The 12,447-nt window shown below is 34.5% G+C and overlaps 2 protein-coding genes and 1 pseudogene across 2 annotated transcripts; 2 read left to right on the top strand and 1 right to left on the bottom strand.

Moving 5' to 3' along the window:
- The window catches only part of LOC139843487 (uncharacterized), a 362,697-nt pseudogene that overhangs the window by 31,942 nt on the left and 318,308 nt on the right, over window positions 1-12,447 (top strand).
- LOC139886420 (GDSL esterase/lipase At5g55050-like) lies at window positions 1,228-3,554 on the bottom strand. Its single transcript, XM_071870236.1, has 6 exons — window positions 3,455-3,554; window positions 2,632-2,838; window positions 2,377-2,504; window positions 1,941-2,177; window positions 1,570-1,819; window positions 1,228-1,448 (listed from the first exon to the last, which is right to left on the bottom strand). Exons 1-6 carry the CDS (start codon window positions 3,552-3,554, stop codon window positions 1,228-1,230), a joined length of 1,143 nt encoding a protein of 380 aa, XP_071726337.1.
- Window positions 4,320-12,444, top strand: LOC139879290 (uncharacterized). Its single transcript, XM_071865412.1, has 14 exons — window positions 4,320-4,655; window positions 4,765-4,874; window positions 4,948-5,010; window positions 5,102-5,273; window positions 5,407-5,511; window positions 5,601-5,731; window positions 5,822-6,374; window positions 6,738-6,803; window positions 6,974-7,050; window positions 8,447-8,728; window positions 9,601-9,889; window positions 9,964-10,113; window positions 10,888-11,424; window positions 12,112-12,444. Exons 1-14 carry the CDS (start codon window positions 4,395-4,397, stop codon window positions 12,298-12,300), a joined length of 2,985 nt encoding a protein of 994 aa, XP_071721513.1. The 5' UTR covers window positions 4,320-4,394; the 3' UTR covers window positions 12,301-12,444.

Raw genomic sequence — 12,447 nt, 5'->3', positions numbered from 1 at the left:
ACTGAGGGCGATTCTTTTGCGGCTTTCAACAAGGTTATGGACAGTTTGGAAGGAGTTCAAAAGGGACCCGTTTTTAACTCAAGTAAACCGTCTTCCGAAACGGTACAAGCTAGGAAGCCGAAAAAAGGAAACTAAAAAGAAATTGACCCACGATGAGGAGTTGGAGATGTTTGACGAATTCATTAAAGACGCTTGAGCGTTCTTGGATCAAATCGTTTGCGATTATCCTTTTTGTATTTAGATGAATCTTAATCTTCCATTGTCGGTTTGGTTGAATTTCATCTTTTTAGTTATGTATTGTTGTGATTTTTGTGCTCCGTAAGCCTTTATCTTTGTATTTGCGAGATTCGTGTGGTTTTTTTCTAGTTATGCTCCGGTTCTTTGGTTGGTAAGTTTAATAGAGGATTAATTCTTCTAATGATCCCTCTCGTCATATAAAAGTCTATTTGTTGGCAAAAAAAAAAAAAAAAAAAAAAAAAAAGCTTCCACTTGAAATAAAATGAAGATACAACCAGATTGGATAAGTCAGTTCAACCAGGGAACGCAACTTGAAAAAGTTCGGCTTCAATTAAAGACTGGATAGAGGAAGCTGGTTAAAACCCAAAGAACCAAGTCATTGTTATTTCTGGTATAGTTGAGTTTCTGACTTGTTTGTGAGTTGACTAATTTCAAGGCTACTACCCGCTTTGCGGACAGCCCGAGCTCCAGAGTCATCGCGAGCGAACCTTTGTGGCCACGAGGAGGATTATCTTTTTCAATTTTGTAGACTCGAACTTGTGACCTCCACTTCAGAAAGGTAGACCCTAATCACTCCACAACCACCCAACCAAACCATTGTTGTAGGCTAGGGGCTCAAATAAGCACAAGGCCCAAATGGTGGTTAGGCTCATTTAACTTGATAATTGTAAGCTACAAGCGAGAACAAAATAATCAATAAGTTTTCACAAGCTTCTTTACTTTTCAAGTTCATAGCAAATACTTTTTGTTCAAGATCATCATTAGAAGTATATTACTCCGTAACACGTAGGTACTTTACATATAACAATAGCAATTACTATTACTAAGCATATATAATCATTATCTTTTTTTTAAAGGCATGCTAAGCTTGTAATAATTGTACCTTTAATATTATTAAAGCATACAGTATATAATATTCTCCGGTTCTTTAGCCCGGTCTAACTGGTAATTGCTAAATCAGTGACCAAGTAATCATAATGAGAACATTAATTATATAACAATAAGTTGTTTCAAATTAATGGGAACCATATACTCCTGTGTTCCATTGAATATAATGTCTGAAAATATTCTCACAACTGCTTCTGTTGGATGAACAAGATCCCAAAAAATATGAGTTTTTCTGACTGGGCAGCAGCTTGATGTTGGCATACACGGTGCATCTGCGTTTAAGTTCCCAATTCCACAACACGCTTCTTTTATATTCATAAACCCTACAATAAAATGCGTATCGTAATTTCATAGTTTCATAACAATTAACAATGTTTCTTATTTTAGATTCGTAACATAAAAAGGTAATTTAAATGGTAGATAATTAAATGCTAACTTAGATACCATAACTCTTGTCTCCACGGAACAGGTTAGACATGGCACGATATATATCAAAGTATGCAAAATTCAAGCCAGCTGATTCTGACTTCAATTTTTGTAACATAATCTTTAAACCATCATTATATTTGGTAGTCCAGTTATTTATTGTCACGTTGCATTCCCCTGTTTTGTCTGTCTTTCTTTCCGATGGGCAACAACCTAACGCTGCAACTCCAGCCACCACTATTTTTCTCGCGCCCAATCCATACAACTTCTACATTCATTTCATACAATCACAAAAATTAAGTAAAACAAATGGACACGAATAGTCATTATTATTAACTTAGTATTAATTATTAATTAATTTATTATCGCACGACTACTAAAATATGCACCTTTAGTAATCCTTTGTAGCTAGACAACATGCGTTCGATATATTGTTGTGGTGTTGAAGCTTTGTTGATGGAGGAACCGACAGAGAAATAGGCGAATAGATCGTTATTTCCGCTGACTATTGTGAATATTGATTTTGATAGGTGCGTTTTCGAAGCTGATGCTCCTAGTTGTTGGACTAGTTTATCATGGATCATAGAGAAGTAGTCCACTTGACGTGCTAGTGATATATATTCTACCTGTTTGTAGGAGATATATCCAGTAAGTAAAATTGTTTTTTCTTCTTCACTTAATCAGAAAATTGGTCTGTTTGTTTGTAGGAGATATAGGACATCTCTTCTGACAAATGAAAACACGATTTAATACATAAAAAAGTAAACAACCTAGTTTATGCAATTGTTTATCTTTTTTCATTTTAAGCTTGGGGATTAATCTTACGTGATTTTGACCAGTTTCGTTTAAAATGCCTGAGCCTCCAGATGCAAAGCTAACTCCGGTGATTGGTGGTGTCTCTCCCTGCTTTAACGATAAATATGGTGGCGAAGTTTGTAACCCAATCTTTTTGGCTGCCAAAAATAGCCAATAGCCAATATATATTATATGATTAGTAATTAATAAGCTGTTATGATATGAATGTTAATAAGACAAACTAAATTATTAGATTAGTTACAAATAAATAAAGACGTATGATACCAATAAAGTCAGCAGCATTTTCACCATTGCTGAATCTTCCTGTAGATTTTTTATTAGGATAATCGATGCCATTGTGAGGATGATTTGCTTTAGCAGTTGAACGTGGCAAATAATTATTATTTCCAACGTCAACTAACGAGTCTCCGAGCATATAAAGTGCAGGAACAGCCGCTTGAGCGTTACATACATCAACTCTTAATGTGATAACTAAAAATAAAACACACACAAACAAGGTCATCTTAGCATCACAACCATTGATGAATTGAAACTAGTATCGCTTTTGGTTCATAGATAAATTTTATGATATCACTAAAATGGAAATCCTCATGTTGTATTTGGCTGGTAATAATAGAAAGAAATTGAATTCAAATACGTTTCATTTGTTGTTTGGTTAACACACCTAACATAACTTCGTTCAGTTAAATCGAGTTCAATTCCTCAAGGAATGTGCATGTAATCAAATTTTATGTATTAATCTCGCAAATTTGTGGGTTATATCGTAGGGAGTAATGTATAAATAATGTTTACTTTTTTATCTTCTAAGTTGTAGTGTTCACTGCTTCTTACTTTGTCTACGTGGTTAGCTCGAATTCCTCATGAGAGTACATATAGTTGTGACCATCACTAGATAGCCGTTGGGGTCCTAAGTTCCTTGCAAAAGGTCTCATGTTCGAATCCTATCTAGGACGAATATTTAGTGGTGACCAGGGAAGGTTTAGAAATAGTCAAGGAGTATTCCTGCTGGGATGTATACATCAGAGTATGAGGTCGGATTACTCACACTTTCGAGTAGTCTGAACACGAAAAACCTTCTATCTTTTACCTCTTACTGCATATAGTTGTGAAATCTTTGACTCAATGACATAGAAGCATAGACAACTAGATTGATAACTGTTAACTTTGAGATTTAAAGAAGATATCATTGATCAGTTAGTTTTGTTTATTGAGTCGTCAACCTTGTTGTCGTGATTTCGAGTCAGGTTGATGTTAGGGAGAATAAAAGTTGATATGGGCCTTCTTTGGTAAATAACATCACTTTTTGATGTAATTAGTTTTCAACACTTTTGGATGTAAACTTATTTTAGTTTAATACGAACAGATTTGGAACGACACACACATGTTACTGGGTTTGTTTTTTTTATTTGATTCGACTTTTAATTTGTGTATGCATCTTCCATGTTTTTGAAAACTTTTTCATTTTTATTTTTAATCAACTAATTTGTGATTCACTGATGACAATTAATTTAGTACATAATAATATTATACAATAAAAGATGTACTGTTAATTTGACCGACTTAACTAAATTTAATTTTTGACTTTAGACTAGCGTTGATTCGACCTTTCTCGTTTAACTAATTTAGTATATAAACGCCGAGACAGGCTTATCATCAAAACCTCGCAACGAACATCGTAACGGACATCATTTACAACCATAGATATATGTAACGAAACTATTCATTACCTTAATTTCGACATCTCTTTGTGCTTTTAACCAAAATCGAAACCTACTCATCTCTTTCTTTAAAAGAAAAAAAAAAAAGAAATAAAAGAAATAAAAAACTGTAAACAGATTCAAGATTTTATGAAAGCGTTGTATGGCCATTCGTCCCATTCACTGATTCGCATATGCTTTTTAATTCTTCTATTTTCATCCCAATTTTATTTTATAAAACACCATACGCAAATTATAACTACAAAAAATATTGCAAACTTTAAAATACATAAAATTAGGGTTTCGATACCTTATAATTACAATTTATATATGGATTCCTTGCAACAACGAGTAGAATCATGGATCAAAGACCAAAGAACAAAGTTATTAAAAGTAACCTGGCCACAACAATGGCCGATTACAATGAAATGGCCATGGATCAAAGGGCGCGAACAGCGAAAACGTATGCACGAAGAGTATCAGCGTCGAAAGAAACAACTTCATAATTTGTGTATTGCAGTTAAAGCAGATTCGATTTCTGATTTACAGGATGTGCTTTGCTGTATGGTGCTTTCTGAATGTGTCTATAAGGTTGATTAAATTCAATGTCTTGCCCTAATTTTCAAGTTATTATTATATTGCAGTGTAATTATAGTTGATATGTTAATATGTTAATGTTGTTTCTGCTGTTAAATAATAGAGACCTGATAGTGAATTAGTCCAAGCTGTGAATAAATTTAAAGCTGATTTTGATGGTCAAGTTGTTTCGTTAGAGCGAATTCAACCATCTTCAGATCATGTTCTGCATAGGTTAGTATGTAATATAATTTAATTTGATTGCATTGTTGCCATGTGTATATGATGTTATGTTCGGTGTGTGCAGGTATCTTCTAGCAGAAAATGGAGACACATTATTTGCATCTTTCATTGGAACGAAGCAGTACAAGTATGTGTTAACAATTAACATAAGTTAACGTTGTTTTTATGACTTAGGTAAAAAGTATATATGTATGTACTGATTTTGGTACGATTACTAGGGATATGATGGCTGATGTGAACATACTTCAAGGTGCTTTATTTCATGATGATGTCATAGAAGATACGGATGAAATATCAACTAAGAATTCATCTCAATGTGATGATGCTAAAAGGACACTTGGAGCAAAGCCAGAGGAAGGAGTAGCTTCACCTAAACCTGCTGCTCATCGGGTAACTAACTAACTATTGCATTCTGTTTCATTTTGACATAATTTATATGAACCTAGCATAATGTAGGTGGTCTCCCACTCTCCCTAATTTATTTAAATAAATCTTGTAATTAATATTTTCAGTAACTCTACAGGGATTTATGTCGCGTGCTAAAGGGATACCTGCTTTGGAGTTATACAAGCTGGCTCAAAAGAAGAAACGGAAACTTGTTCTCTGTGGGCATTCACTTGGTGGAGCGGTAATCATTGACTGTTATCTAACTCGATGATGCATTTTCTTGATCATCTTTTATCCAAATAAAGATTCATAATTATAATTATTTTCCAGGTTGCTGTATTATCTACCCTTGCAATCTTGAGGGTGATTGCAGCTGCTTCTTCATCAAAAGAACATGAAAGAGTTCCTGTGAAGTGTATCACATTTTCCCAGCCTCCTGTTGGAAATGCTGCCTTAAGAGAGTAGGTTTAATGACTTATGCCCATCATAACGTTTAGCCAATTTATGTCAAATTGAGTTATTAAGTGCTGACATATACGAATTTATTTCAGTTACGTTAGCGAACAAGGCTGGCAACAGTACTTTAAAACTTACTGCATTCCTGAGGATCTGGTGCCTCGTATATTATCCCCTGCATACTTCCATCATTATAATGCACATTCTAGTGTTGACTCTAAGAAATCAAGTTTATCAATGTTAAAATTAGAGAGACAAAAGGAAAAAGATAAGGAGAATGAAAGTGAGCAGCTAGTTTTGGGTTTGGGACCTGTAAATAACTCTTTTTGGAGACTTTCGAAGCTTGTTCCTTTGGATGCAGTCAGAAGACAACTTAACAAATACTCTGGTAACAAATTCGGTTCATCTGTGAACCCTGTTTCTGATCCTAATATAACATCTTCGATTGAAGATGGTGAAGATGCTCCCCAATCGCTTGAGATTGAAGAGGATTCTGATGGGATCTCTCTTAAACCGATCCCTACAACTGATAAAGAGGATCCAGGTGAAACAATAAATGGCAACTCATCTGTAAAAACTAAATCATCCGAGAAACGTAAGGCATGGCATAGAGTGCCTTCATTACCATCATATGTCCCATTTGGACAGGTAATTTCAAGACACTGTTAGTCTTACAATAGTTCATTATGTTGCTTTATACAGTAATATATATAACGGAGTAGTTAGTGATTAATTATTTCATGTGCAACGCTGAAATGAGGGTGTTATATTCACGACTGTTTCAAATATCCTTGGATTTATATTTAAATCTTATAATAATTGCCTAATTGGTTGGACTTGTATTTTGTGTTTTAATTTTTTTGAGAAATGGGCCTTGCAAAAAGTTTCATGTCTGTATCTGTGTTCATGATAATGATAATTTCTCTCTTCGCGTAAATATGTTAATTACGTGTCTTATTTTAGTGATTACAAGATGGTTTTACTATAACTATTTGGTTTGATTTCTCATAGCTTTATCTTCTGGAGAATTCATGTGTGGAGTCTTTATCTAGTGCAGAGTACTCAAAGTTGACATCGGTGAGAGTTATATTCTCTTATTCATTTACTTGTTGCTAATCTCTTAATATGATTCATTTCTGTTTTGTGTTAACATCCTTTGGGCTTTTAGCTTTGGCACAGTTTCTGTTGCCATGTCTTTTCTTGAATTTCTCAATTTGTTTGCTTTGTTTTGGCAAAGACATATTCAGGTTAAGTCTGTAATTGCTGAGTTAAAGGAACGACTTCAATCACATTCCATGAGATCATATAGGTCGAGATTCCAAAGGTAACATTTTCTTCATATAGACAAACCTTTTATGCATTAACTCTATCTTTGTTGTACTGAGTATACCGGATTACACTTTCAATCTTCTACATTATGCTGCTATGTTTGCATGCTTTCTTAAAAAATGGGGTATACTCAATTTTACTCTCCTTAGATCCTTACACATTCCTTACACAATGATGTTGACGATTTGCCAAGGTTGAAAAATACGCGAGACGGAGACGAGTCGGTTAGAACCTTGAGAGGTACCTACCCGTTAAGTTCATACTTAGTAGCTAACATACCATTTCAACTACTACAATTCTATATGAAAAACTAATCACAAAAAAAAAAAAAAAAAAAATTCATATTCAAACTTTTATACAATAACTTGCAAACTTACAATACCGCTATTTTACATATAGCATGAAATATCGAGGCGGTAGGACGTTGATCAATATTGACTTATAAATAAAAATATTTTTAAGTATAAATATTTTAATAATAAATGATTTACAAATAAGATGATGTGGTGTTAGTTAATAATATATGGATTTTTATATAATGTAATCTATAATTATAGTATATTTTTTAAATTATCTTTTAAGGGATACTATGTAAGTCGGTTCGGTGTTTTTTCCGGCTAAATTTTAAATGGGTTTGGGATTTTCGTTTACACTAAAACAAGGCCAGACAGAAAGTCAACTTTTGACTGACATTGACTGATTTGAACTGACTTTTTAGCGTTGACTGACTAATTAGACGTTTTGGGTGTAACGGGACGGGCTAGTCACCTAACCGCCGCAATCACTGTTTGCAACCATGCTGTTGTTTACAACATATAACTACAAGCTCATTATTCTCTAAGTTATACACTCTGTTTTAACAACAACAACAACAACAATACCCAATCCCACGAATGTAGGATATGGGGGAGGTGGAGTGTAGGCAGTCATTCCTCGAACCCTAGTTTAGAAGGAAGTCACTACTCCACCCGGTATAGAACCCGCGACTAGATAAGGTCGTTCCTCCCTCTACTCGAGAGCCAAGAGATTGCTTCCTAAAGGACCTCCGGCCAGAAATGCTTATCAAAACGAAATAGTGCGGGCATACGTACTATTCCTTAAATACTGAGTATCAAATAATTATCTGTTTTAAATAAGTCATTTTACAAATTTTCTAACTACCTGTATATTTCTTAAATACTGAGTATCAAATAATTATCTGATGATCTAATTTTAGTTCAATTATAAAACATCAGGAGAGTCATCATAAAGTGTTTGCTTGGTCAGTGTAAAGTTGTGTGAGAATCATCTCCAAGTTCCTTTGTATAACTTTGCACACAATAAAGTCTCCTACTCAAGTTGCTAACATATGACCTTTTTTGTGGGATGCAATTCCATCTAATTCTAATTAGGATTTACAATGATTGCATGAGAGATAATTCTTTATCCTTCTTGGGGATGGATCAACAACAGCAATTTCCCCAGTTACAAAAATGGCTTGGTATTTCAGTTGCGAATACTGTTGAACTTGGACACATTGTGGAGTCTCCTATTATCTGCACAGCTACATCTGTTGTGCCTCTTGGATGGAACGGTGTTCCTGGTGAGAAGAATGTGGACCCCATTAAAGTGGATATTACTGGCATTGGTTTGCATCTGTGTACTCTAGTTCAAGCCCGGGTGAATGGTAACTGGTATTTGTCTTATCCATTTATTTTTTTATTTTTTATGAATATTAAAAATTAAATAGTATAACTGTGTTATGAATGCCATCATAAAGTCATAGTTCACAAACATATATATATATATATAATTTTTGGAGCATGAATGATACTGATTCATATGCATTTGGAACACAATTTGGAAATGAGTGTTTTGGTTTTACAGAATACAACTGTATGCAGTTCAAAAAAAGGTTTGATGTACTCGTATTATTGAACAGCAAGAAAAGGGAATTTTTGTCCATATAATTAGTGATTTATTTAGGCCTCTTTAACTCATACAGTACTTTTACAGGGAAATTAGAAGTGTCAAAATGCCGTCTTTGCCCAACATTATTTCTAACCTATAACTAGTTATCGTAGTAAATTCGATAAAGAATTGTAATATAATTTTTAATAATTAACTGAAATAAAACCAAGTAGAAGTTCGTAAACGTTGGATTACACTTCAGTAGACTTTCAACTTGAAATGAATACTACTTTACCAATTTGACCCATATGAGTAAAATTCAACTTGAAATGACCCGCTATCATACGAAAAGAATGAATTGACCCAAATGATGCTCCTCGATATAATAATATAAGCACAGGGTTATATCTGTCCTTATCTGAAATCTTGACTAAGCTGTATCTCCCACTTGTTTCATATTAGGGTCCTCATTTAACATCCCATGAAACCTAATTATAGTCAAACGTGAATGAAGGTAATGGAAGTAGTAATTATCTTTCACTAGTGCCCTTACTATAGTGTCGCCCTCCAAGCAGCAAAAGTAGTGATGCTTAACTGATCACAAATTGTGAATTTGAAATATGGAGGTATTAACTTGAATACTATTCTTGAACAGGTGTTCAACTACTGTTGAAACGTTCCCTCCGGGGCCCACTAACCATTCCGATCACGCCCAGACAGACATACAAAAGATACGAGTTTTAGTTGGGAGACCTTTGAGGCGACCTCCAAAACATCAAATAACGACAGACTCGTTAATCTCAGCATTTCCTTCTATGGATTTGGGGAAATTTATGTGCCCAGAAGGATTGAGTGACTTTGTTGTGTTTTGTACAACCGATTTTTCTACCATCTCAAAAGAGGTTCATGTTCGGACTCGTAGGGTTCGATTGGTTGGCCTTGAGGTATTAATTTCGAAAAGAATTTTCTCATCTTGTAGCCAATTTCTGTAACTAGGACTGACTTTTGTATTGTGTAGGGCGCTGGCAAAACTTCTCTGTTAAAGGCAATCTTAGAAGGGAGAGTAAACGTTTCAACCAATTGTGAAAATATGTATATGGATGTTGATGTTCAAGAAGGCATTACAGGTGGTTTATGCTTTACAGACTCGCCTGGAGTAAATTTGCAGGTCCTTATTATTTTTTATTAGGAGTCTCTTTATTTAGTTAAAGTCTGTGTTGACTAGTTGCAACAGAGTTTTCCACAGAAGTGACAAGATGGTTGGGCATGGCATCTTGGGCTAGTAAGAAATGGTTTGGGTTGAAACAAGTCCTTCTAATAAGGAAAAAGGGTTGGGTCAGTTTGAGTTGACTTGATAACACTTGTATACCTTTTTTTTTAATATTTTTTTATAATTTAATGATTTAATGATGTTGATGATTACAAAAACAATATTATTACAATGCCAACTTAAATCTGTAAATGAAGTGATCTGCGTCTTTTTTCTGAATCAGACTTGACCGACTATATTGCTCAGTTTAAGATAGGAGTAGTCAGTGTTGTAAATGGCGCCGTCTTGGCCAACTAGTCGGTTTGGTGAGTAGCTCGTCCCGTTTCGCCTAAATACGTCTATTTAGTCCGTCAACTATAAAAAGTTAGGCCAAAGTCGGTTTGAGTCTTTCTGAGTCGGGTTTGAGTCGGTCAAAGTCAACGTTGGTCAAAGGTAGGTTAAAATTTTTAATAATTTTTATAGTAAGATTTTGTCCTATAAATATGTTATAAATATTTACTTTTGAAATATTTATGTTTGATATATATTTATGAGTAATACGGAGTATATATATATATATATATATATATATATACTCCGTATTACTCATAAATATATATCAAACATAAATATTTCAAAAGTAAATATTTATAACATATATATGTATATTACTAAAAGTCAACGGTAATGCAGGATCTGAACAAGGAGGCATCTCGTTTCAAATATGAGTTATGGACGGGAGTTCGTGATCTCACCACAAAAACTGATTTAATTGTGCTAGTACACAATCTATCACATAAAATACCATGGTACACACAATCAAACGCATCAACACGCCAACCTGCACTCACATTTTTGTTAGACGAGGCTAAAGCGTTAGGAATCCCATGGGTTCTTGCTATAACAAACAAATTTTCTGTTAGTGCTCACCAGCAAAAGCCAGCAGTAGAAGCCGTTCTTCAGGCGTATAAAGCAACTTCTAGTACAACTGAAGTTGTTAATTCGTGTCCTTATGTAATGCCCACTGCTGCAAGTAATTTTCAACCTGTGGATGAAGGGAGTAAAAACCCCGATGCATGGGTGGGTCCACATACATTGATTGCGGCTCCAATGAATTTGGTAAAACGATCTTTTCAGAAAAAGAGCACCACTCTTCCGGTAGAGGGTGTTAGTTCCCTTTGTCAGCTTGTCCATTGTGTTCTCCGCAACCACGAGGAAGTCGCTTTGCAGGTAAACTTTACAACTATGTATGCCATACTACATTTAGGGTGCGTTTATTTACCTCTTAATTAAATGGTTCAACACTGAATGTTGAACATCCGACATTCAACGTGTCTGTTTTCTAATCTTTGATCGACATATGATGTTGGATAGTTCAACATTTAGTGTTGAACCATTCATAGTTGAAACACTCTCTTAACTATTAAGCGTCAAAATTTTATGTAATATTGCGCGATTAAATTATATGAAGAACCACTTATCTTACGACTATATCGAGTTTTTTATTCATAAGAAAGGTTAATAACGTAATTTTGCCTCATCAATATTGTTCATTTAGATTAATTATCAAATAGGTTATTGTCACTCGGAACCAAGTTCATTCAGAACGATTATGCTTAATCATTTTGTTTTATCAAACGCAGCCTTAGAAAGGGTTTGACCATTCAAAGGTGACAATTTTAACATGATACGTATGTGAACGAGTCGATTTGGGTTGTGTGAACAATTTGCAAGTCGATTAAAATCCATTTTTGTGTACATACGGTTTTCTAAATTGAAAGGAAATATCAAATGACCTAGAAAACTGAAAGTTTTAAATTTATTTTGTCATATAAGTGTATCCAAGGTCAAGAAAATAGCTTTCTACTACTTTTATACCAGGTATGCTTATTGTGTCCACTTTGTTTGTTTTCAAAGGAACTTGCAAAGGACAGACTGATGGTAGAACTAGCAAAAGAGAGACAATCAGCAGAGAATGCAAGTCGAGATGCAACGGCTAAGGCAAATTCGATGACTGCTGCAGCCGTCGGTGCTTCGGTTGGGGCTGGTGTTGGTATTGTTATGGCCATTGTTATGGGTGCAGCTTCTGCATTAAGGAAACCTTGAGATACGCCTTCCCACTTATATAGTACATCTTTTATTTGGTTAGATTATCGTCGCCTTTTTGTTGGTTGGTATTTATGTATATTGTGTATAGATTGTTGTTCCTGTGGGTATTAATGAAGCATAATAATCTGATTATAACGACAGTAC

The sequence above is a fragment of the Rutidosis leptorrhynchoides genome, chromosome 1, assembly GCF_046630445.1.
Source record: "Rutidosis leptorrhynchoides isolate AG116_Rl617_1_P2 chromosome 1, CSIRO_AGI_Rlap_v1, whole genome shotgun sequence".
Taxonomy (NCBI): domain Eukaryota; kingdom Viridiplantae; phylum Streptophyta; class Magnoliopsida; order Asterales; family Asteraceae; genus Rutidosis; species Rutidosis leptorrhynchoides.
The sequence above is the reverse complement of the archived record's forward strand: the minus strand, read 5'-3'. Positions and strand labels throughout refer to the sequence as shown.

Coding starts and splice junctions, on each gene's coding strand:
- LOC139886420 (XM_071870236.1), bottom strand. CDS start 3,554: ATGATATCTTCTTTAAATCTCAAAGTTAACAGTTATCAATCTAGTTGT. Junction 2,839..3,454: donor ACAACTATATGCAGTAAGAG/GTAAAAGATAGA, acceptor TTTTATTTTTAG/TTATCACATTAAGAGTTGAT. Junction 1,449..1,569: donor CCGTGGAGACAAGAGTTATG/GTATCTAAGTTA, acceptor ATTTTATTGTAG/GGTTTATGAATATAAAAGAA.
- LOC139879290 (XM_071865412.1), top strand. CDS start 4,395: ATGGATTCCTTGCAACAACGAGTAGAATCATGGATCAAAGACCAAAGA. Junction 4,875..4,947: donor TCAGATCATGTTCTGCATAG/GTTAGTATGTAA, acceptor CGGTGTGTGCAG/GTATCTTCTAGCAGAAAATG. Junction 11,425..12,111: donor ACGAGGAAGTCGCTTTGCAG/GTAAACTTTACA, acceptor TTGTTTTCAAAG/GAACTTGCAAAGGACAGACT.